General features: G+C 35.0%; 1 protein-coding gene across 3 annotated transcripts in view; it reads left to right on the top strand.

Moving 5' to 3' along the window:
* The window catches only part of ERGIC2 (ERGIC and golgi 2), an 81316-nt gene extending 57762 nt beyond the window's left edge, over nucleotides 1–23554 (top strand). For 2 of the 3 annotated variants that reach the window (XM_036759379.1, XM_036759380.1), the window contains 6 exons: nucleotides 1555–1610; nucleotides 2762–2860; nucleotides 5979–6076; nucleotides 17014–17176; nucleotides 18343–18425; nucleotides 18825–20833. In XM_036759379.1, the coding sequence (XP_036615274.1) occupies nucleotides 1555–1610; nucleotides 2762–2860; nucleotides 5979–6076; nucleotides 17014–17176; nucleotides 18343–18425; nucleotides 18825–18890 (565 nt within the window). In that variant the 3' untranslated portion in view covers nucleotides 18891–20833. Of the gene's footprint in view, nucleotides 1–1554; nucleotides 1611–2761; nucleotides 2861–5978; nucleotides 6077–17013; nucleotides 17177–18342; nucleotides 18426–18824; nucleotides 20834–23433 lie in introns of those variants that run through there. The other variant, XR_005010456.1, reaches the window with a different exon arrangement.
* Nucleotides 23555–24498: the final 944 nt, after the last annotated feature.

Here is a 24498-nt window from a genome sequence, read left to right as displayed (position 1 = left end):
GAAGACTTAGGGGGAATATGATCATTATCTTCAGTTATGAGGGCAAAGCTAGGACCAAGATGTGAAAGCTGAAAAGAAACACATATAGGCATGTTTGTGGTTAGGAAAAAACTTGCTAACAATTAGAATTACAAGTGGAATGAGTTACCTAAAAAGGTAGTTGGTTCCCCCTCACTAGAGGTCTTTAAGCAAAAGCTGGGTGCTTGTTTGCTGTGGAAGTTTTAGAGAGGATTCTTCTTTAGGTTATAGGTTGGACTGGGTAGATGGTCTCTGACATTGGGGGTGGTAATGGATAAGTGTGATAGGTGTGAGTCCTACCTAATGCTATAATGGCATATCACTGTAACTATTGGATTTAATGTTCTCTGGGACTTTAGATAAATTAGGCCAGAATTTTTAAAAATTTTAAAGTGTTTTAAAGTAAGATGACAGCCCTAAAAGACATTTTCTTGACATTTAAACATTTTATTTGTAGAACTAGTGTTGAAATTTTCAGACCATAAATGCTTTGTGATTGTTTAAAGTTCTTTTAAGCTTCCCCCCCCCCCCCCACCATTTTCAAGGAATTTTTAGGTAATTTTAGTAGTATAAGTTGGTCTTAACTATATATTTGTAAAATGAATGAGTAAGTTAAGACCTAATCATTTACTTTGGGTTTTACCTTATTAAACATATGGACTCATAGGATTGTACAGTGTTAAATATGTGACATTTTATTTTTTCATATTCCCCAACAGCCCCATGAACAATTTCCTAGGATAGGAGCAACTGTTACTTGAACGAAATGCTTTTAAATATGACTAGAGATAAAATAGGAAACTCATATACATTGGTTCTAAGTATAGAATTATTCTGGTATCTTTTTATTAATTAACACTTGCTTTTCACAAAACATATTATTGGAAGATAATAGTTAACTATAAGATATCTATAATATATTGATATAATATATAATATAATTCAAGTTTATTGTTTAAAAAAGGCATTTTATTCTAATTAATATGACTTATAAACTTGCTTTTGGATTTTTTGGTTGATTTTTAATTTTTTTTTTTAAACTTCTCTTCATCTCAGCTCGGAACTCTGGATAGTAAGGCAGATAGTTAAAGTTGAAGTAATTCCAGCTTTCAGAAAAAAAAAAAAACACCAAAACTTTTTTTTTTGCTGAATTTTTACGATTTTATCACTTAGTGATGTTTTATGCTCTGACTTTTCAGCGTTTAATTGCAGTAATGATTTCATTAATATGAGAATATCTATATTCATTTAAAGAAATATTTCCAGGTATAGTAAAATCCTGAAGTCCTTTGTTATGCTGAGAATTTGAGGAAATTCAGAATAGTAGCATGAGTAAAGTTATAACAATAAGATAAGGGTAGTCAGATGAAGGACGTATTTGAGAGGAGTGGATTTATCTGCCTAAGGAGTTGTCAGACCTAGTTTTAAAGCTTGTTGTCCTCTTATATTGTACATTAAGAAAAATTATAGTAACAAGTTTAAGAGAAAATCCAATACCTGTTTTTCATTAAAATCATTGTCTTTTCATCCTTACAGGGCAATTCCACATCCCCGAGGTCATGCACACCTGGCAGCACTTGTCAGCCACGAGTGTAAGCTATTTATGATTATTTTCTCCCCTGTTTGTTAGGGTTGTTAAAAGAAATTGTCGTTTTGTTTTTGGTGCTAATGCAAGATAAGGAATTGAAAGGAACTAATTTTGACAGGTCATTAGGTCAAACCCTTTGACATCAAAAAGAGAGAAGAAAAATCAGTATTTTGTGGATTCACAATTTCTCTAAATAAATACTTTGGTTTTATTCCCCAGTCTGGATTTTTTCCAAGGACTGGTTACCAATCCATCACTTCTTGTTTCTGTTTTGTTGACCCAATTCAGAATATGTTTTAGCCAACATAAACCTCTATAGATGTACTGTGTCATGTTACATTCATTAGTCTTCCTTTTAATTCTTTAGATTAGTTAAGAGATGATTATATTTCAGGTTCATTCAGTTACTTCTAACTTACATACGTATACACACATACATATATGCATCTATCATGTATACTGTATTTTAAATATGTATTTCAATTAAAATAATTTATGTAATGGTTATTACATAAAACTAAAAACACTAGATTGAAGACAGAAAATGTAACACTAAAATTCCTCAAGACTTCCATTTGAAATTTAGTTTGATCTTTTGGTTTTTGTGGGGGAAGTAGATTTGAGAAGTTTTGCTTTTTGACTGCATAAAGGATACCATCACAGTTATAACAGAATAGTTTTAAGTTATTGGAATTGGATATGTTTTTTTTTTAAAATTGAACTCAAAGGATAGAGAGACATTTAGGTATGAGAGTTAAGTGCAGTATCCTTTTGGAAGGTAATTTGTAGTACAATAATGAAACCTTGGCTTATAACAATTTGTAGGAAATTTTTATACATTTCTTTAGATTTCCTGAAAATGTTTAAATATTTGTATTAAATAAAACTATTTTTAAGCATAGAGATTTTTAGATATACTTAGGGCAAAATAATGCTAAAATTGGGGGGAGGTAGGTGCTGCTGTGGATAGATCACCAGGTCTGGAGTGAGGAAGACCTGAGTTCAGATGTGGTCTCAGACACTTAACTAGCTGTGTGACCTGGGGCAAGTCACTTAACGCCAATTACCTTCCCCCGAAAAGACAAAACAGAGAATTGTAAAATTGCTTTGAGAAAGTTATATTTTACAATATTATGGGTTTTTTTTGTGTTTTAGCCTACAACTTTTCTCATAGAATAGATCATTTGTCTTTTGGTGAACTTGTTCCAGGAATTATTAATCCACTAGATGGAACTGAAAAAATTGCTACAGATCGTAAGTATTTTGCAATAAATACAGAGGTTTGTATTCATTGAACTATTATCATTTAAATAATAATTCCAGGTTTCTTCCTCATTTGAATGACAAATGTGTGAAAAGGTAGGAAATAGCAGTGAACATTTTTGAAGGGTTAGAACATAGGCTTTAGAAGAAAATACTAAAGAAATTGTAGTTATTCAATTTAGGAAAGGAACAACATAGAATTTTCAAGTATGTAAAAATTGTATTGAATTGATGCTGCTGTTTTCTGCTCATTAAAGGCAGAATAAGAAGTAGGCCAGAAGGTTTGGGAAGAAGCATCTCACTTGTGATGTTTAAGGTCCAGAAGTGCACTGCTAATTTCAAAACATCTGTGGAATTTTTACAAACCATACACATTTCTTTTTATCAGCTATTTTAGTTGTAGTCACAGTTAGAAAAATAGATTAGCTAACATCTTATTATTTCTTATAGCACTTAATAGTGCTTTTTATTTTTGACTTAGATATACTACCTACACTTTAGAAAAATCTGGTATACAAAAAAAGGAAGTCAGACTACAAATTCATTAGTGGATCTCTGAACCACTGTTCCTTCTTAAGCACAAAATTGTATGACGTATTAAATATGTATTATAGCAGATATGTAATTGGAGAACTTACATTGGTCATTGTTGTTTCAAGATGTCAGACTAAACCACAAATTGCACAAATTGTATGCATCTTCACGTCCACACAATATATATCTTCAGTATTATGCCTGACAATTGAAATTATGTAGTGCCCCTAAAAATTACAGTTAAACCAACAAATGTGAAATACTCAGTGACCAAATTGAAACTGAGACTTTTCTCTTAAAGCTGCTCCTAACAATTTTTGGCATTATAAAAGGATCACAGATTTTTAGACCTCACAGTAAGTCCCTGTTTCTTTTATAAGTGAGGAAAATAAAGTTAATTGAATTACTACTTAGATACAGACTCAGAACGAAAACTGAAGTCTCATAGCTCCTGATCCAGGATGATGCTAGATGGCTTGCATAAGAATCTATAGGTTTCATTTAAATAGTCTCTACTAAAACATTTTAAACTATGAAATTCATAAAATTAGATCTGCAATCTCAGTGTTCCTCAGGCATCTTTAAGGTTCTAAGTTGCAAACAGTTGATGTTTTTTATTGCTAAAAGGAGTTTCCTTACCTGTAATTCTTTATATTAATGACATCACAGATCTGGACCAAAAAAATTTTTTTTCAAAGCATACTTGTTATTTCGGACTTATTTTGATATGGTAGTGGCTTTTATGACTAGTGTATAGAGGAGCTATGTAATGTTAGTAACCTAATTGAAACTTGATTGAAATTAGAAATTAATAGTTGTTTATTTTGTTAATTTTGAATTATGATGAATCTAAAACAGATATTAAATAGTAGGGCAAATAACTATGTCAAGGGAACAATTTGTTATGCCTGCTTATTTATTTTTACCTACTTTTATATTTTCATGGACAGTATTACTTTTTCTTTTCCTTTAAGATAATGGCTGGTTAAAAAAAAAACTACTAAGAGATTGTAAAGTGCAACTTTTTTGGTTGTACAGTGACCCCAAAAACTGTGGTAGAGATTTTTGTTATATTCAGTACTTCACATAATTCCTGATATCTCAGATATTTTTATTTAATATTGCTCTGACTAAATTTTGGTTCATCTATGAAATGTGAATTTATTCATCATGATAATAGCGTAAAGTTTTTATGTTTTGTGTTAATCCCACTATAACTTTATTTTGCCCTACCATATGATGTATGAATATTGATGCAGCTTTAAAAATAAAACATTTTTGGTACTAAATTGTTTAGTTTTTTCTTAGAATTTGTTTGAAAAGGGAGGCAGCTAGGTGGCACAGTGAGTAGAGCACTGGCCCTGGAGTCAGGAGGACCTGAGTTCAAATCTGGCCTCAGACACTTGACACACTTACTAGCTATGTGACCTTGGGCAAGTCACTTAACCCCAATTGCCCTGCCTTCCCCCCTCCAAAAACCCCAAAAAACAAAAAAAGAATTTGTTTAAAAATATAGATCAAGCCTATACAACATTTGGCCCTCGGGACTGCTTGCAGCCTGCCAAAGGATTTCGGGTGGCTTGTAAAAAATGTATAGAGGTTGTAATTATGGCTCAAGTCATCCTCAGGCCCCAAGGCTATTCTCAGAGAGAGCTAATTGGGTTCACTGGCCCTTTAAGAAGTGATTAAGAGGCTCAGTACCCTTGGGCAGGCCTGCACAACATAGGGCCCACAGAGAGAATATCTTCCTCTTCAAGCTGCTGGGAACATGTCTTTTTTAAAAGTTAAAACAGATTTTTAAACTTGTGCTAAAACATGATAGTTAACTAGTATCTTCCAAAAATATGTTTTGTGAAAAACAAGTATTGATTGCCATGGAAGTTAATAAAAAATACCAGATTAATTCTATACTTTGAACCAATGTATATAAGTTTCCTGTTTTATCTGTAATCATATTTAAAAGTATTTCATTCAAGTAACAGTTGCTTATATCCTAGGAAATTGTTCATGAGGGCTGTTGCAGCATTAAATATGAAGAAAATAAAATGTCATGTTTAACATTGTAAAACCCAAAGTAAATGATTAGATCTTAATTTACTCACTCATTTTTACAAATATATAGTTAAGACCAACTTATACTATTAAATTACCTAAAAATGCCATGAAACTGGAGGAGGGGGGAGTTTAAAAGAAATTTAAACAATCACAAAGCATTACCACCTCCCACTGTCAGAGACCATCTACCTAGTCCAACCTATAACCTAAACAAGAATCCTCTTTAAAACTTCCACAGCAAATGAGCACCCAGCTTTTGCTTAAAGAGGGGGAACCAACTACCTTTTTAGGTAACTCATTCCACTTATAATTCTAATTGATATAGATGGTCATTTTGATACCTTGAAACTGTTTTACCAAGTTTTATGTACATCATTAATAAATAAGTAGTGTTTATTAGTTACTGTTTGGTAGTGATGGGTGGTATTAACTTTCATGAAAAACCAGGTAGTGAGTGGTGTTTTCTAAATGCTTATTTTGTTGATTGACTCTCTGGAAAGCTTTTCTTATTTTATTCTAGACAACCAGATGTTCCAATACTTTATCACAGTTGTGCCAACAAAACTCAATACATACAAAATCTCAGCAGACACTCACCAGTTTTCAGTGACAGAAAGGGTAAGTTAATTCCAGACTAGCAAAATGATCTGGTGATAATTATTAGTTTATAGTGTTTCTTTTCTAGTAGGAGAAAAAATTTGAACTTCAGTGAGGTTTTTCTAAACTCAGAACTTAAGAATGGAAATGTATCAAAACTAATATGTGTTCATCCTTGGCAAATAATTTAACACTAAATGTAAATGTTTTTCCTATATTTGTTACATTGTAAAATTTCAGTACATGGAAAAATGGATTGATTTTGGTTTTTACCTCCTAAAATACTTTTTAGTTAATCCAGAAATTTTTGAACTTTTTGTATAATATTTAATCTTAAGTAGTTTATTTTAGGACAGCTAGGTGGTATAGTGGATAGAGTGCTGGGCTTGGAATCAGGAAGATTCATCTTCATGAGTTCAAATCCAGGCTCAGACATTACTAGCTGTGTGACCCTGGCCAAGTCACTTAGCCCTGTTTACCTAAGTTCTTCATTCGTAAAATGGGTTGGAGAAGGAAATGGCAAACCACTCCACTGTATTTGCCAAGGAAACACCAAATGGGGTCACACAGAGTCATCTCAAGTAATTACTCCAAAACATCTGTTTCCTTAATATGTATATTCCCTTCAGTAGAGATCACAGCCCCTTCCCGGTTGAAGGAAAGTGCCTGGAACATGCTAAGCATTGATTGAGGATACAAATAACAACCAAAAACTCAACACTTGCCTTCAAAGAGCTTACATTCTGTTGTGGGAAGACAACATAGAAAAGGAGGCTGAAAAGTGGAGGGGTGGGAGTGGTTGGAATGGAGGTACCAGATGAAGGTTTTGAAATCAGAGGAAGTCAGGAACAAGAGCCTTGAGGAGAATCAAGGTAGTCCAGCCTTATCCCTTCTATAAAATTGAGGCTTCAGGAAGAACTCACTAATGGGAGAAGGGAGAAGGGAGTAGGCCTTGTGGAGGAATATTCCATGGTTACTGGGCCTTGGGAGTAGTAGATTGTTTCAGGGTGATGAGGCCTCAAGCACTGAGTGAAATTCCAGGACAGTAGAGGAGGCACGATTTTTGAGCAAGTCAGGAGAACAGTGCCAGGAGGAAAATGGCTTAAAACATTCATTACCTGGTGGCCAACCATGTAATTAATGATGAACTTTTCTGTGGTTGGTTAGTTTGGTCTTTAAGTATCATGCACATAGGCCTATATTAAAAGCCTTTCCGATTTGTGATGGGACCTGTTGGATCTTATGTGCTAGTGACATAGCTAGGCTTTGAGAACCCAACATAACCTACGTGCCATAGTGAGGTCACAGAATAGGATGTTATTAGAGAAAATTTGGTTACCTTCAACTGAAATTTAATTTTTGTGCCATGTATGTAGTTCTCACAGATATTAAGTATAGCAAATTTTCACTTTTCTGAAAATAGATGATTTGCTTTACATAACCTTTATGCCTTGAAGCTGGGAAAAGAAGTATGTTAAAGTTTCGTTCTTACATTCATTGTGTGACCTGAAAAAGAATTGAGTACAATCATATTTCTTCTCTTCTTCTACCCACTCTGGTGAGTAGAAGAGGGATTCTTAAGTACCTCTACAGTGACATAGGTTATACTGAAAGCATGGCTAGAAGTGGTTATGTTTCATGTAGAGAAGAAACAGGATAAAGGAGTGGATTCTTGAGTGGCCTTGCTACTTACTGATAAATGTTTTGTCAGCTAGATGTGCTAATATTTGAAAAAGTATTTTCTCTTACCACTCAGCCACATGGCATAGTGATAACTGTTTTTTAAGCTTTGTCAGTAAATGTCTTTTTTTCCCTGGGTGTGGTGGAACATACCTGTAGTCCCTGCTGATAAGGGAGGCTGAGGCTGGTGGATTGCTTGAGTTCCAGAAGTTCTGAGCTTCAGAAGGGCCAAAAACTAATCAGTGTCAGCACTAAGTATGACACCAATATGGTAGGCCCCTGAAGGAGGAATGCCACCTGGCAGCCTAAGAAGGAACAAACTGTCTCAGGTAGGAAAATCAGCAAATTGAAGCTTCCATGTGAATCAGTGTTAGGATCAGTCTAGCGAGTAGCTGCTGTACTTCCAGACTGGACAAGATAAGGAACCCCTGTATTGGTTGTGTCTCTCCTCCTCTCCCTGTAATAAAAAAGAATCCTTTAAAAAAAAAGTTTGAGCTATAATGTTTTAAATTATGCTGTAGTGTCTTAGGAGAGTAATATTAATAAGTAATGAGGCATTGTAGTACCCTATTTAGCACTTTAATTAGTATTTCCTTATGAAAAGAGTTGACCTCATTATTGTGGTTTTTTTAAAACTCTAGCACCAATTATAACTTAGCTAAAATGGGACATGGAAAAAGAGTGTGCGGTTATCCCTTCCACATAGCAGAGCAGTGCTGATGTGATCTGGAAAATCTTGTAAAATTTTTTGGCCCTACGTACCAGAGAAGAAATCTGAATTTTTTTTTCTTTTATGGTGTGTTTACAATACCTTATTGTAAAATTTGGGTTGATATTATATAATACTATACATGTAGTTTATACATTTCTGAGTTGTCTGCTGGCTTTTATGTGTTGTCTGTGGCTTCCGCAAAACTCCCCTAAAATTCCCATTTAATTTCTTAATGCCGTCCTGTGATATATCAGAGTGATGATGGGGAAAGTCACAATGTGGAAGGGATAATTGTAGTTCTATAACAATTATACTCAAAATGAAAGCGTTTACACTAGAAAATGAACTTTTTGAGACATTTCAGGGAAGAAAAGAATGGAATGTCATTGATTAATTAAAAAGTACGGATGTTGAAGATAAAAGATTAATTTTAAAATTTGCTTATATTTAATTCAGAGAGGAATGCAAAATATTTCCTGTTATTTGGGCAAGTGGCTCAAAAAATCTGAGTAAATCTCATATTTTTCACCTTCAATTCTTGCCCTTCTTTAATCTCTTGTAATGAGAATATTAGTATAGTATAGCTTGTTCCATCGATACTGGTTTACTTTAGTAATGGGTTGTAAAGTTGAAAATTCACTATAAATTTCTTGGCAAGGCAGTCTTACTGAAAGTGTAACACTCCGATAAATTTGATTAGTAGGCTTTGTGAGATTAAAACTCCTGGATTTGATTGGACTTTTTAATATGGAGATATTTATTTTACTTTAATAAACATGTAGCAAGGTGTTGTGCTAGAGATGTAGCTAATAAAAAGTTATAGTACCTGCCCTCCAGGAGCTCACAGCGTAGGAAAAGGAATAAGACACGTACTCAAATAATTGTAACATGAACAATAATGTGATCCTGCATGGGAGATTTCTGGAAGGGCGAAGCAGGTAATAGGAAAGGCAGCAGACAAGCTGGGCCCTGGAGAAAAAGAACAACTTTGGCAGAGACGGGTTGAGAGTGTCATTTCTACAATGGAGGAAACAAAAGAGTAGGATAAAATTGGAAAACAAGTAGTTTAGTCTGGGGAGAGCCTTGCACATTATGTCAAGGAGTTTGTATTTGGTAACACAGGCATTGAGGAATTTTGAGAATCAGTAGTGAGATCAAACCCCTCTGCATTATGAAAATAATTTTGGCAGAATGTGACAGGTGGGTTGGTGAAGGGTGAGTCCAAAGGCAGTTTATCATTAACAATAGTTTAACATCTATTCTCTCTGCCAAGAGGTGCAGGAAAGCATCTACCATGTTGCAAGAAATTCCTCTACTTTCTTAAGCTCATTATCCTTCTTTTTGTTGTACTGATCTAGTGAGGAGTGTGGAGGATTCTGTAGCTACATAGGGATGAGCTAGCCCTGAGTCAGCTGCCATGCATTTCCATTTCTTTTTTGTCCTTAGACTCCAGGGCTTTCATCACTTTACAGACTTTCCCTGATCTGTCAACTCCAGCCTAAAGTTCTGAGCTTCCTGGATCTTATTGGCTTCTCAGCTTGTTTGCCTCCTGGAATTGAGGGACTTGTAACACTTAATCCATAATTAACTTTCTACCTTCTGCCTCTACCACTGTTTAGTGTTAGATTCTGGTACCTGTTCCCTTTTCCCCTTTTCTCTTGTCTCCATATATTTGAGATCACAAGAGTACCTTTTCTAGGGTTTTTCTTCTTTTAAAAAATATTTTTATCACTGTCTTTTGTTTTTACATTACATTTATTTATGACCTCCTCACCAAGCTATCCTTCCCTTGTTAGAAATATGTTTTAAAATTAAGCAAAACCACCTACTTCATAGCCTTTATTCAATAGCATGTGCAATATTCCAATCTCATGCTCTCCTGCCTTTGCACCAAGGAGACAAAGATATTTGTCCTCAGCTCTTCCATAGTGCAAGCTTAGTCATTATAATTGCAGTTTACAGATTGTTCCATACATTGAATATATTATTATTCTAGCTGTACTCTGAATCAGGTTTTATAAGTTTTTTTTTATTCTTGTGACTTCTTCGTATTCCTTTTTTCTTATAGTACAATGATAATCTCTTATATTAATGTACTAGTTATGAACTTCTCTCCTGTACATTTCAAAATCCTTTGATGTAATCTCCCATTCTTTTCTTTTTACTCTAGTTTCATATGAAGAGGTGGTCCTCCCCACCAAGGTCAATCCCTTTACAAACACTCTTGCTCCATTCTCTCCTGTTTTCTTTGGCAGATTGCCCCCACAATCAAAGTATCTTTTCCCTCTCCCTTTCCTTCCCTTTCCCCTTCCTCTTCTTCTCCCTTTTACTCTCCTTCCCCTCCCCTCTTTTTTCTCTGATCCTCAATTTCTTCTATATACTGGTTCCTTCCTTACTGCCTAGAAACATCACCATATCTCCCCACTCCATCTTTAATTAAAAAAAAAAAACTACTCACTGGACCCTACCATCCCCTTAAACTATTATTCTGTAACTCTCCTCCCTTTAAAAAATGTCTATTTTGTTGCCTCCACTCCTTTTCCTATCCTTTTACTTCTTAATTGCAATCTTTTTTTTCCGACCCTATCACTTAACAGTAACTGTTAGATCTCAAGTTACCAAAAGTCTTTTTTTAAAAGATGTAATTTTAAAATTGTGTACTTAAACAAAAATGAACATTGCCTTATAAAGAGCAGAGCACAAAAAAAGATTGTATATGAAACCATGAACCTTAATTTCATACTACTTATTTTTCAAAAAAGTTTATAACAACCTCTATATGTTGCTTTCAAAATTGTATGCTTGTCCTCACTTTTGAAAATGTTTCACTGACTTGCGTTCTTTGACATTGCCATTGCTATCCCCCTCTCAATTAAAAATCAGAAGGGGGGAAAAACTTCTGGTGAGCATAGTCAAGCAAAATGAATCAACAGAGTACTGGTGTCCGTGAACATATGTCTCTTTCTGCACCTTGAGTCCATCACCTGGGGGTGGGGGGTAATTTGTGGTTAATTGTAGGTCCTTTGGAGACATGGTGGGTCGTTGCAATGACCAGAGTTCTTAAGTATTTCATAGTTGTTTTTCCTTAGAATGTTGTTCTTGTATAGATTGTTCTGGTTCTGTTCACTTCACTGTACATCAGTTTCTGTGTCCTAGAATTATATGAAATCGTTTCATTATTTCTTGTGGAACAATATTCTGTTATATTTTTTTTTGAAGGTTTATTTATTTATTTATTTGATGTATTTAGTTTTCAGCATTGATTTTCACAAGACTTTGAATTACAAATTTTCTCCCCATTTCTACCCTCCCCCCCACCCCAAGGTGGCTTATATTCTGGTTGCCCTGTTCCCCAGTCAGCCCTCCCTTCTGTCACCCCACTCCCCTCCCATCCCCTTTTCCCTTCCTTTCTTGTAGGGCAAGATACATTTCTGTGCCCCATTGCCTGTGTATCTTATTTTCTAGTTGCATGCAAAAACTTTTTTTTTTGTTTTTGAACATCTGCTTTTCAAACTTTGAGTTCCAAATTCTCTCCCCTCTTCCCTCCCCACCCACCCTCCCTAAGAAGGCAAGCAATTCAACATAGGCCACATGCACATCATTATGTATAACCCTTCTACAATACTCATGTTGTGAAAGACTACCAATATTTTGCTCCTTCCTAACTTATCCCCCTTTATTGAATTTTCTCCCTTGACCCTGTCCCCTTTTGAAAGTGTTTGTTTTTGATTACCTCCACCCCCATCTGCCCTCCCTTCTATCATTCCTCCCTTTTTTTATCTTCTTCCTCCTTTTTTCCTGTGGGGTAAAATACCCTAATGAGTATATATGGTATTCTCTCCTCAGGTCAAATTTGATGAGAGCAAGATTCACTCATTCCCCCCACCTGCCTTCTCTTTTCTTCCTACAGAACTGCTTTTTCATGCCACTTTTATGTGAGATAATTTACCCCATTCTATCTCTCCCTATCTCCCTCTCTCAATATATTCTTCTCTCATCCCTTAATTTGATTTTATTTCTTTTAGATATCTTCCCTTCATCTTCAACTCACCCTGTGCCCTCTCTCTCTCTCTTTCTTTCTATATATATGTATATATATATACATAAAGATATATATATATATATATATATATATATATATATATATATATATATATATATATATGCATATTCCCTTCAGCTACCCTAATACTGAGGTCTCATGAATCATACACATCATCTTTCCATGTAGGAATGTAAACAAAACAGTTCAACTTTAGTAAGTCCCTTGCAATTTCTTTTTCTTGTTCTTTTTCTTGATTACCTTTTCATGCTTCTCTTGATTCTTGTGTTTGAAAGTCAGATTTTCTATTCAGCTCTGGTCTTTTCACTGAGAAAGCTTGAAAGTCCTCTATTTTATTAAAAGTCTGTATTTTGCCTTGTAGCATTATCTCAGTTTTGTTGGGTAGGTGATTCTTGGTTTTAATCCTAGCTCCATTGACCTCCAGAATATCGTGTTCCAAGCCCTTCAATCTCTTAATGTAGAAGCTGCTAGATCTTGGGTTATTCTGATTGGGTTTCCACAATACTCAAATTGTTTCTTTCTGGCTGCTTGCAGTATTTTCTCCTTGATCTGGGAGCTCTGGAATTTGGCGACAATATTCCTAGGAGATTTCTTTTTGGGATCTATTTGAGGAGGTGATTGGTGGATTCTTTCAGTTTCTATTTTGCCCTGTGGCTCTAGAATATCAGGGCAGTTCTCCTTGATAATTTCTTGAAAGATGATATCTAGGCTCTTTTTTTGATCATGGCTTTCAGGTAGTCCAATAATTTTTAAATTCTCTCTCCTGGATCTATTTTCCAGGTCAGTGTTTTTTCCAATGAGATATTTCACATTGTCTTCCATTTTTTCATTCCTTTGGTTCTGTTTAATAATATCTTGATTTCTCATAAAGTCGCTAGCTTCCACTTGTCTAATTTTTAAGGTAGTATTTTCTTCAGTGGTCTTTTGGACCTCCTTTTCCATTTGGCTAATTCTGCCTTTCAAGGCATTCTTCTCCTCATTGGCTTTTTGGAAGTCTTTTGTCATTTGAGTTAGTCTATTTTTTAAGGTGTTATTTTCTTCAGTATATTTTTCAGTATTTTTTTGGGTCTCCTTTAGCAAGTCATTGACTTGTTTTTCATGGTTTTCTCGCATCCTTCTCATTTCTCTTCCCAATTTTTCCTCTACTTCTCTAACTTGCTTTTCCAAATCCTTTCTGAGCTCTTCCATGGCCTGAGACCAATTCATGTTTTTCTTGGAGGCTTTGGATGTAGGTTCTTTGACTTTGTTGACTTCTTCTGTCTGTATGTTTTGGTCTTCTTTGTCACCAAAGAAAGATTCCAAAGTCTGAGACTGAATCTGGGTGTGTTTTCGCTGCCTGGCCATATTCCCAGCCAACTAACTTGACCCTTGAGTTTTTGAGCAGGGTATGACTGCTTGTAGAGTTAAGAGAACTATGTTCCACGCTTGTGGGGGATGTGCCAGTTCTGTCACACCAGCACTCCTCCTTCCCCAAGAACCCCCAACCCAGACTGTACTCAGATCTTCAGCAGGCTCTGCACTCCTGCTCTGATCCGCCACTTAATTCCTTGCACCAGGTGGGCCTGGGGCTGGAAGCAACTACAGCTCTAGTTCTGTAGCTGCCCCATCTCCGCTGCCCCCGGGGTGGTGGCTGAACCACGAACTCCTCCTACTCCAGCAGCTTTTCCCACTAACCTTCTCTGTTGTGTTTGGTGTTTGTGGGTTGAGAAGTCTCGTAAGTGCTGCAGCTCACTGATTCGGAGCGCTAGGGCACGCTCAGTCTGGCTCCTGGTCTGGTTGGTCTGCGCCACCCATGCTGGGCTCTGCTATGCTCCCAGCTCCGTGTGGGATAGACCTCACCCAGATACCATCCAGGCTGTCCTGGGCTGGAGCCCTGCTTCCCTCTACTATTTTGTGGGTTCTGCAGTTCTAGAATTGGTTCAGAGCCATTTTTTATAGGTTTTTGGAGGGACTCGGCGGGGAGCTCATGGTAGTCCCTGTGTTCCGGCTGCCATCTTGGCTCCACCCCCCTATTCTGTTATATTTACATGCCATAATTTAGCAACTCCTCAATGTTTTCTTGAATGCCAAATCTAGTAGTCTTTTCTTAATTCTTAACCTTGACCTCTTGACCTGTACAGTATTTGACACTGCTGACTATCCCCTACTTCTGGATGCTCTCATATTTGGGCTTCTGCCAGTGTTCTCTTTTTATTCTCTTTTCTCTTTCTAAGCTTCTTTTTCTCCATAGCCCATATTATACCACACCCAATAGTGGTCATTCCTCTAGGCTTTGTTTTGGGCCTATTTGCTTTGTTTATATTCTCTTGGTGGCCTCCTTAATTCTCTTTTTTTAAATGTATTGTTACTTTTCAACATTCATTTCACAAGATATTGATTTCCAAATTTTCTCTGCTTCTCTCCCCCCACCCCAAGATGGCATGCATTCTGATTACTCCTTCCCCCATTCTGCCCTCCCTTCTATCACCCCACCCCACCCCTCTCTTATCCACTTTCCCCTTACTTTCTTATAGGATAAGTCTTTCATCTAATCCCCTCTTTTCCATATGCAGTAATCAATGAACAGTTTTAGGTTTTAGCATTAAAACAGTAACCCCAAATAACTTAGCTAAGAATTGTAAACTTTCAGTAACTTCTTTAACTATAGGTAAAAGTGGTAATATCTGATTTCCTAAAGGGCAGTTGTAAAACATATGCCCTTCAAAGAGTAGGTGTTTCCGAGGGATGCCAATCAACCCTGATGAGCCTACATGCTGGGAGGTGGGCTATATTAAAATGAGGTCTTGAGTAGTGACCCAGGTCACTGAATCCTGATCAAAGAGACATCAATTTCCATATTACTCAACATTAGGGAGGAATCAACATTTTCCAGACCAGCCTGGACATCTCTGTGATTTGATCTTAGATTAGGTCTTACAAGTCCTTCTAAAGAAGGACTAAACTTTGAAAGAAAAAGAGGGATGGAGAATAAGGAGACTGAGGACACTTTCAAAATTCCTTACTCAGTCTCCTAGTGTATTTTCTAACCTAAAAGTCTCTTCCCTTTATCTTGAAATACCATAGACCTTCTTGTCTCTCCCCCCATCCTGGGTGACAGAATTTCCCCTGTCTCCTTTATCTTGTGCCATCCTCCTTCTTCATCCTGTCCCCAATCTTTTAATCCTTAAGCATATCTCCTAAACATTGGGGTCCCACCCAGAGACTCATAAAATTCACAGTGGGTTTGAACTACAACAAATTAGCTTACAAATATAAATCCAGTAGGCCTTCTAAAAATTATACAAAGGATTTTAGAAAACATTTCTTCTAAAAGTATTTCACCTCCTTTTAAAAACAGTTGGCAATTTATCCTGAACTGACAGAAATCACAAGAGGAGATCGCAAACAAGGCCTTTGCATAATTCCTAGGTTTCCCTTCACAAAGGTAGTTTTGTAGATATTTTATGGCCAAACAATTTTAACCTAAATTTCCTTTTAAATAAATACAAAACTTGGAAGTTTATTAATGACAGCTTCTTAACCCATTCATCATTTTTCTCTGACAATATAATTCTAACAACATTAAGACCATAGAAATGTACCAGTGTCCTAAAACATTATTATGTATCCAAAACTTGAAACAACCTATTATCAAATTAAGTGAATGCATTTCTAAATTGCCTTGCACAGACAATCCATCATCTCTTCATTAATATATGAAAACTATAATTTTAAACCACCATATATGTTTATATTTTCATAATAGCCAAGATTTCAAAATGGAAAACCTGCTTATATTGTTATTATTTATAACTGAATATAAGATTCAAATTATCATATTTTATTGCATCCCTTAAAAAACCTAATTCATATGCAACAAAATCCAGATTAAAAATTACTTTAACACCATTTCTGTCTCACAATGGTCTCTCAACTTTCACAATCTAAGAGAAATTTAGAAATACAACAATAACCAACTGCATAGAAATTATTGATCTTATTACTTTTGGTATTTAAAAACCACTTCAGAATTATCAGGTGTGGCCAGGCATTGCCAATTAACAATATGTAAACATTTTAATTACATTCTGGTCTTTCAAAATGAAGTATTACCCACAAATTTATATATTCCCTTAAGTATGTTTTTATTTAGCCAATTGTTTGTTGATTAATTGATCTGCATTTGTAAGGGGAGTTTCTTCATTGGGTATCCCCTCTCTAGTGAAATCAGCTGTTCTGAACCAAAATAAAACCCAATCTAGTAATTGTAAGGATCTTTAAAAAGTATTTGAGGTACAGGAGAAGAAATAAAATGGAAGCATTGGAGGTTTAGACCTGAGGGGTTCATGTGAAACAAATTTCTTCTCAAATTTACTGCCCATTTTTAATTCACAGGAACCTGCCTGAATTCCTTAGCACTAGCTTATCAGTCAAAAAGTTAAGAAGCAATAGAAATTGATAACATAATGTTGACATACATTATCTGTCTCTCTTTTACCTTTTTCCCCAACCTGGTTGCTTTAGGAACGTGCCATTAACCATGCAGCAGGAAGCCATGGGGTATCTGGGATATTTATGAAATATGATCTTAGTTCCCTTATGGTAACAGTGACTGAAGAACATATGCCATTCTGGCAGTTTTTAGTAAGACTCTGTGGTATTATTGGAGGAATTTTCTCAACAACAGGTAATACAACATTTTTGTATCTTATTTCTGGGAATGTTGTTTATTATGGGAAAGAATGTTGATTCAGAGTCATAAAGGAGGCATGATGCAATGGAAAGAATAATGGATTTATAGTTACAAGTCCTAGGTTTGAATCTCCGCTTTGCCACTTAACCCCTCTGGGTCTCAGTTTCTTTATTTGAGCAAAAACCTAAAGGTTTGGATTATACATTTGTGATCCCTTCTAGCTCTAAAACTATGATGCTATGTTCTGGGTTCGATTCCTGGTTCAAAAACCATGTGACCTTTGGTTAAGGCATTCTGATGCTGTTTTCTTGTCTATAAAATGGGGATAGTAATACATGTGTAATCTGTCTTACAAGCCTGATTTGAGGAAGTTTTGTAAATCATAAAAGCATTAAACAAATTTCAGCTAATATCAACAACCTATAATAATTTTTTATAATTTTAAAAAATGTGTTATTTAGAAGAGACATAGAAATTAATCTCAGAGTTAATTGGGAAAAACATCCTGTAAAGAAGATAGATCATATATCATGAGTTCAGTGTTACTTAAGTTGCTGTCACAAAGATTAATAAGATTGTAATCCTGATAAATGTGTATAATTTTTGTAAGAAATGCCATCAAACAGGGGAAGGATACAGTTTTGTACAGAATTTAAATTATGTGCTTCCTAACTTATCGCATGATCAGAATAGCATGTAATAATTTATATTTACTGCCCATCTTGTTTTTTAAGTTGTGGTGGTGGGCATACCAATTTTTTCTTTTATTAAAACCATACTGCCACTTGGATAAAATGTAATGTTGCAATATCATTAATTTCCCAAAAGATATGAAAACAGCCCCCAATGTTTTTTTTTTTACTTTGGCAGCTTTTCATAAGTATAATTGGAGAAGTTGGATTTTGAGGGCCTAGGAACTATGTGGCTTTATTTGTTCATTATAATTTTTTAAAATCCATTATCCTTGAAAATAACAATTCTGAATTCTTATTAGCTGGTAAGTAAAAGGTGTCATCCATTAAATTATTTGCTCTTTTCCATACTTTAATCTCTACTGGTTCAATTAGTTGTTATTTATTCTTAAATGATAATTCATGAAATAGTTTAAAAATTTCTTGTTTTCTGACAGTGTATTTTTATGTGCTTATTCTTAACTACAGGCATGCTACATGGGATTGGAAAATTCATAGTTGAAATAATTTGTTGTCGTTTCAGACTTGGAGCCTACAAACCTGTTACTTCTGTAAGTAAGAATAGTAGAACAGACATGAGTACCAGTATTGTGTTTCATATATTGTAATTCAAATAGAAGTTGAGAAGGCAATGTCAGAATTGGGAAAATCTAGCCTCTTATACTTGCTAATTGTGTAACCCTTTACCTAAGGCATGTCACTTAACCTTTCTCTGTCTTAGGTATCTATCTAGGACAGAGCAGTTGTTGATCTGCATTAGTTTAGTGAGCTTTGCTTATTTGAGTACTCTCAAACCAGTGAAATCAAAGGTGTGGACAAAAAAAGAAGACATTTTTGAGGCTCCCCAATGTATCCGAATTTGAATGAAAATAAAATTTCGATTTTTACATTGGATATATTTTACAAGAATTAAAACTAATAATCTGATCTTTTTCTATTATATTTTCTAGGTCCAGGATGGCCACACAAACAACCACTTACCTCTTACAAAAAATAGTATACATAGCACCTCTTGAGAAGAGGAGAAAAACTTTTATGCCTGACAGAAAATCTTTTTTTAATAATAAAATATTGTGCAATATGTTCAAAGAAAAAATATGAATGGGAAGGAGAAATCACACCTTTAAAAAAACCCCAACAACCTTGTGTGTGTTGTGTCTGTTACAAATTTGTTAGAAGAGGTCATGGGGCCCATCTTCTGACTGAACCTACCAGGAGAAATTCTTTGAAGAAAATCTCAACTACTACTTTCACAGCAGATGGGCAGTCAGCATTAAAATCAGGCCATTCGTATTGGTAAGGTAGATTCTTCAAAGAAAAAAGTCAAACTGCATATGAATAAAAAAGTAGTGGACATGGTGAATCCCTTTATTTTTATAAAGACCTGTTGGAATTAAAACATGTATCAGGTTAGTCCAGACATTGAAAATCAGTGATCGGTCCCACTGTTAACAAAGAAAAAGAACAGAAATAGTTCCTATGATATAGCCTTATTAATATTAAGGCATACTAATACAAAGATTCCATTAATTAAGGCTGATCTAAAATTAGAAATGTGTCCTAATTGCTTTTCACTGTAATTGGATCTTTTAATTATCTTACATTGCCCAAGCCAGGAGTAAGATAAAATTGAAAGTTACTTATGAAGACATTGATGATTAGATATGTAATGAAGCAATATCCTACTGACAAAATTTAAGAACTCTTTAGGATGGTAGTAGGGAAAACCAGTTTTTTTTTTTAAAGTGTTGTTTTTCCTTATTTGATCAACTCCTTTCTTTGCAAAGAGTTTATAGCAGAAAATATAAAGTTTAAGGAGTTTAAGTCAAAAAAACAGTAAATCTGTCTTAGTGAGAATTAATCTTGTAAAGGAATTAAGACATGGACTTATTATATTTATTTCTGTGCTATGTTGATTTAAGTTAATTTATCCAAACAATATAAAGTTGAAGAGCAAGTCAAAAAGAGCCAGCATTATGCTTAAAGAAAAGATGCAGGTGTTGTTAAATACCAAATGAAGGAGTGTGATTTGTAACATATGTGGACTTCCATTTCCTTTTCTGTAAAATTATGGGGTGTGACTAAAGTCACTTTCAACCCTAGAATTCCATGGGACAAAGAAACAAATTACTTTATTAACATTAAGAATGTCAGGCCTTAGGTTTACATTTCTGCACAGAATATAGTATGTAGCTGTAACCTTAGGCCAATTAATACAGTAATACAATTACAGCAGTAATACAATAAAATTAAAAGGTAAATAGAGGACTGTGATCTGAACTGCCATTCAAAACTATATTTTCCTTTTCAATAAATATGCCAAACTTTAGTTTTCTTTTTGTTATAAATACTTGAGGACTTTGGAGGAAGCATTTATTCATTCCCAAAGTTCAAACCGTTAAGGGGGAAAAGAATGTGGAAATCTTGCAGGTAAGTAATAGCCCAAATCAGAAATATGCTATTTAATAAACTGGAAATTAAATGATGGCTTTGTAGAGAATGGTATATTAGAAGATGATAAACTAAGAATTATCTGGTAGACTTTGGAAAAAAGATGGAGGGAGTTGCCTTTTTTTTTTTTAAATACTGTTGATAATCCTTTAATGTAATAAGGGAAAAGCAAGTGTAGAGTTGCTGAAGGAAATAGGTTGCAGTAGAGGCACATATAGCAAGCACTTTTTGGAAAGTAGAAGTACTGCCATGAAGAATAATGCATTAAAAAAAAGGTGAAAGCCCTTAATTAGATTATTTTATTTCTTCTCAAAAAGAATTTTACCCTAGGATTTTGGAGTCATGGATGACCTTTAGTTGGATTCTGTGTAACAGTATTTGAATTTTACTTTAAAGAGCAATTTGTAGTGTGTGCTTTATTAAAATATTTTTTAAAAAATCAGAATTTTATCATGCTACAAGGTTTTGAATGACTTCATCCAATAAAATGCAATTTAGTTGTTTTGTTCCCCTCATCTATCTCTATTGACTTGGGGAAAAATCCCCCACACAACACCCTAGATCTACCAGTTGCGTTTTAGGAGTGTAGGAAACATGGCATATAGGGTCCATCCATCTCTACCCTTGATGGAAAAATCCCCCACACAACACCCTAGATCTCCCAGTTGGGCTTTAGGAGTGTAGGAAATATGGCATATAGGGGTTTTTTTTTAGGGCATTTAAAAATTGCTTAAATAAATTTTTCTTCCTTCTATCATAATACTTAAGGTTTTCAAATATCTCTTGCTTTAAAGAATGAATCTGTCTGAAGAAAGTTGAATTGTTAGTTTCTTCACATCAAATCCAGTTCTCCCACTGATTTTTCCCAGGCAGATGAGTAACCCTTTTGAAAAGGGATTATAAGGTAGTGGCCTGGACACCTGCTTGGTAGTTGTTGCAGTCAGGGAAGTACATCTGTGAGAAGTTGTCCTCAACAAGTAGTTTTTTCCTTTGCACTTTGTGGTTCTACCTATAGCAACTTTCCCCTTAACCTGGATCTTTCTTTTCACTTAAAACTTTATTAATCTTTTTTTTATATTTTTTGTTTAATATTTTTAGTTTTCAACATTTATTTCCACAAGATTTTGAGTTACAAATTTTCTTCCTGTTTCTACCCTCCCCTCCTCACTCCAAGATGCTGTATATTCTGATTGCCCCGTTCCACAGTCAGCCCTTCCTTCTGTCACCCCATTGCCCACCCCCACCCCCAATCCCCTTTCCCTTTACTTTCTTGTAGGGCAAGATAGATTTCTGTACACCATTGCCTGTATATCTTATTTCCCAGTTGCATGCAAAAAGCAACTTTTTTTTTTTGAGCATCTGCTTTTAAAACTTTGAGTTCCAAATTGTCTCCCCTCTTCCCTCCCCACCCACCCTCCCTAAGAAGGCAAGCAGTTCAACATAGGTCACACATGTATCAATATGCAAAACACTTCCACAATAATCATGTTGTGAAAGACTAACTATATTTCCCTTCATCCTATCCTGTCCCCCTTTATTCAGTTTTCTCCCTTGACCCTGTCACTTTTCAAAAGTGTTTGCTTTTGATTACCTTCTCCCCCAATCTGCCCTCTCTTCTGTCATCCCTATCTCTTATCCCCTTACCCCTACTTTCATTAATCTTTTTTTTTTGCCTAGATTTTAAAAGTGTCTAAAAAGAGAACTAGGCAGAAGTATTAACTTCTGTCTAGTATTATCCACTGTTTGAAGATTCTGCTAACATGATGTATAATAATACAGTTTGAGAATTCCTTAATTTGAGACTTCAATTTAACAAATTTCCTATAATATTGCATGTTGTCCATATATCTGTGTTTTCCTCTTTATCTTACCAATAATTTAAGAATGATACTTGAAGTGGTTTCTACTACTATACTGTAGACTCTTGATTTCAGTCTAAAACTTTAGGTTCAGGTTCTACCTGTACACATTAGAAGTAGTCTTAGAAGAATTTTTAAACTGAGGCTTAGAATCTTGCAAGATTTCAAGAAACCGTCATCACTTCCTCTGAAGTTTTTTGTGTGTTTCATTATAAAAGTATGCCAAACCCTGTGTTCTCACTTTAGGGTCAGTAGTTTTTTTGTTTTTTTTTTTTAACATCTGCTGCTTTTCCCTGAAACATTTATACAGAGTAATAAGGTAATTTTGTGTTATTCTATGAATAGAGAGTAAAATGCCTTGTTTTTAGTTGTTTGCTTTTGGGTTTTCTTGTTTTTAGGGATAAGTGGGAAGAATTGAAAAATTAAAAAAAATTCTTCCTCATGACCTAGGACATTTGGAATAAATAAAACGGTGAACTATCAAAACAACTAATTTGTCCTTTTGATCCAAACAAAAAGAAAATAGTAAATCCTCAGATACACTTTAACTTCTTCCTTCTCATGACAACTGCCTAACTAAAATCAAGGATTTTAGTGTAATATTTAACCTACGTTTTTCCTGCATGTGGAGCTAACTCCTCATATGAATAAAGACTTATTTTTTCCGTTTTTATAGCAAAGATGGGCACCAAAAAATCACGTGGGGAGAATTAGGGGAAAAATTTACTAAAGTGTTTTCCATCTGGAAAATAGTAAACAAGATTGACTAAAGTGGTTATAGAAAGTTAGCACTGTTCAAAAAAACCTTCAAGTACTTGTGTCTTAGTGACACTTTTAACATTTTTAAAAGACTGAAGTGGGATACTTGCACAAAACTATATATATGTTATAAGTTTTCAAGGAAAAATATTTTTGTACACGAAGGAGGAAAAAAAAGCAATCCTAAATGAATGAAAGCTAATCTCAGTATCTGGAGTACACTTTTGGTAAACAACTGATAAGCTTGTTAACCTTGTATCTGTAATATTTTCTAAGGAAAAAAAAATCCCTAAGCATCCCTTTTTCTAAGGAGCTAAGTGACATTTATGGGCAATGAGTACTATAGGATACCTTTACAAATGAAAGCAAGTACTTATTTTTTAAACTAGTCACAATTCCAATAAATCCTTTATTTTAGTTTTTAAAAATACAAATACTTTGGACTAGCCTGATTCTGTCTTTCTCCCACCCTACCTATGTGTAATTCCAGGTTGGGAGCAGTGGATCAAATAAATTGGGGGAACACTTGCTCAAAGTGCTCCCCTGGATATCAGAAGAGTTGCATCTGGAGGCTCAACTCTGTTCCAGTTAAGCATCCCCTGCTATGCTGAGTAAGCAATTTAAAAAGGCACCATTCCCTACTTATGAACCACTTATGATGTATGGCCAAGTGCTAGTTTTCTTTATTTAATTTAATGATACCAGACCCTTAAATCAAGAATGAACATCTTTCTAGGCTCTTTTTTTGGTGGGATCCTAGGACATTTGTTCCGGTTTACCTTTTATAGCTACCATCAGGTGTGAGAAAAAACTAGGTAGGCGGTGACAAAAGTGTGAGTGAGACTTAAACTTTTAGGAACTAATATTTGAGACAGGCATTACCATGTGTATGGATGGAGAATTACTTAAGAATCAGGAAGATCTTAGTCCCACCTCTTAAACATATTATCTTTATTATTCTGGGAAAGTCCCTTAACCTCTTCAGTACCTCTAGGCCATTCTCAAAGGCTAAGTTGCAGAATAGTTGAGTTTTGATCACATGGAACCCTCTTCCTTAGAAGTTCACTACAGTTTGAGCATAGATAAGTTTGGACCAAAAGAACTGGAAAGTTTTTAGACAAAGTTTAAAGTGTTGATATTTATTGTCAAATAACAACATGTAAGGTCTTAGGCAATATTGTGTTCACAGAGCAGATCTATTTACTGTGAAGTTTGTTAGACTAATGTAGGACAAATAAAATGTAACTGACAAGGTGCTAGTGAACTGATATGAACTGGAATAGCTAAGAATTATGCTTGTTCTTAAACTACAGAGTTATCTCATTTGACTGATTTATCCTGTGAACTTGTAAGGCAGTAACTGTTTACCTGCTTCCGTGGCATTTAGTGTAACTGGTACAGAGAGAAGACCAAGCTACAAAAGAGCTTTGACTTTGGAGTCAGAATTTGGTTTCAAATCTTATCTTTATTTCCTACCTAAGTGACCATGGGACCTGCCTGGGCCTTGGTTTCCTCATCTGTAAAATGAGTGTGTTAGATTGGATAGCCTCTGAGG

Source organism: Trichosurus vulpecula, chromosome 5, assembly GCF_011100635.1.
Source record: "Trichosurus vulpecula isolate mTriVul1 chromosome 5, mTriVul1.pri, whole genome shotgun sequence".
Classification (NCBI taxonomy): Eukaryota; Metazoa; Chordata; class Mammalia; order Diprotodontia; family Phalangeridae; genus Trichosurus; species Trichosurus vulpecula.
Note: the sequence above shows the minus strand (reverse complement) of the source record. Positions and strands in the feature narration are given on the sequence as shown.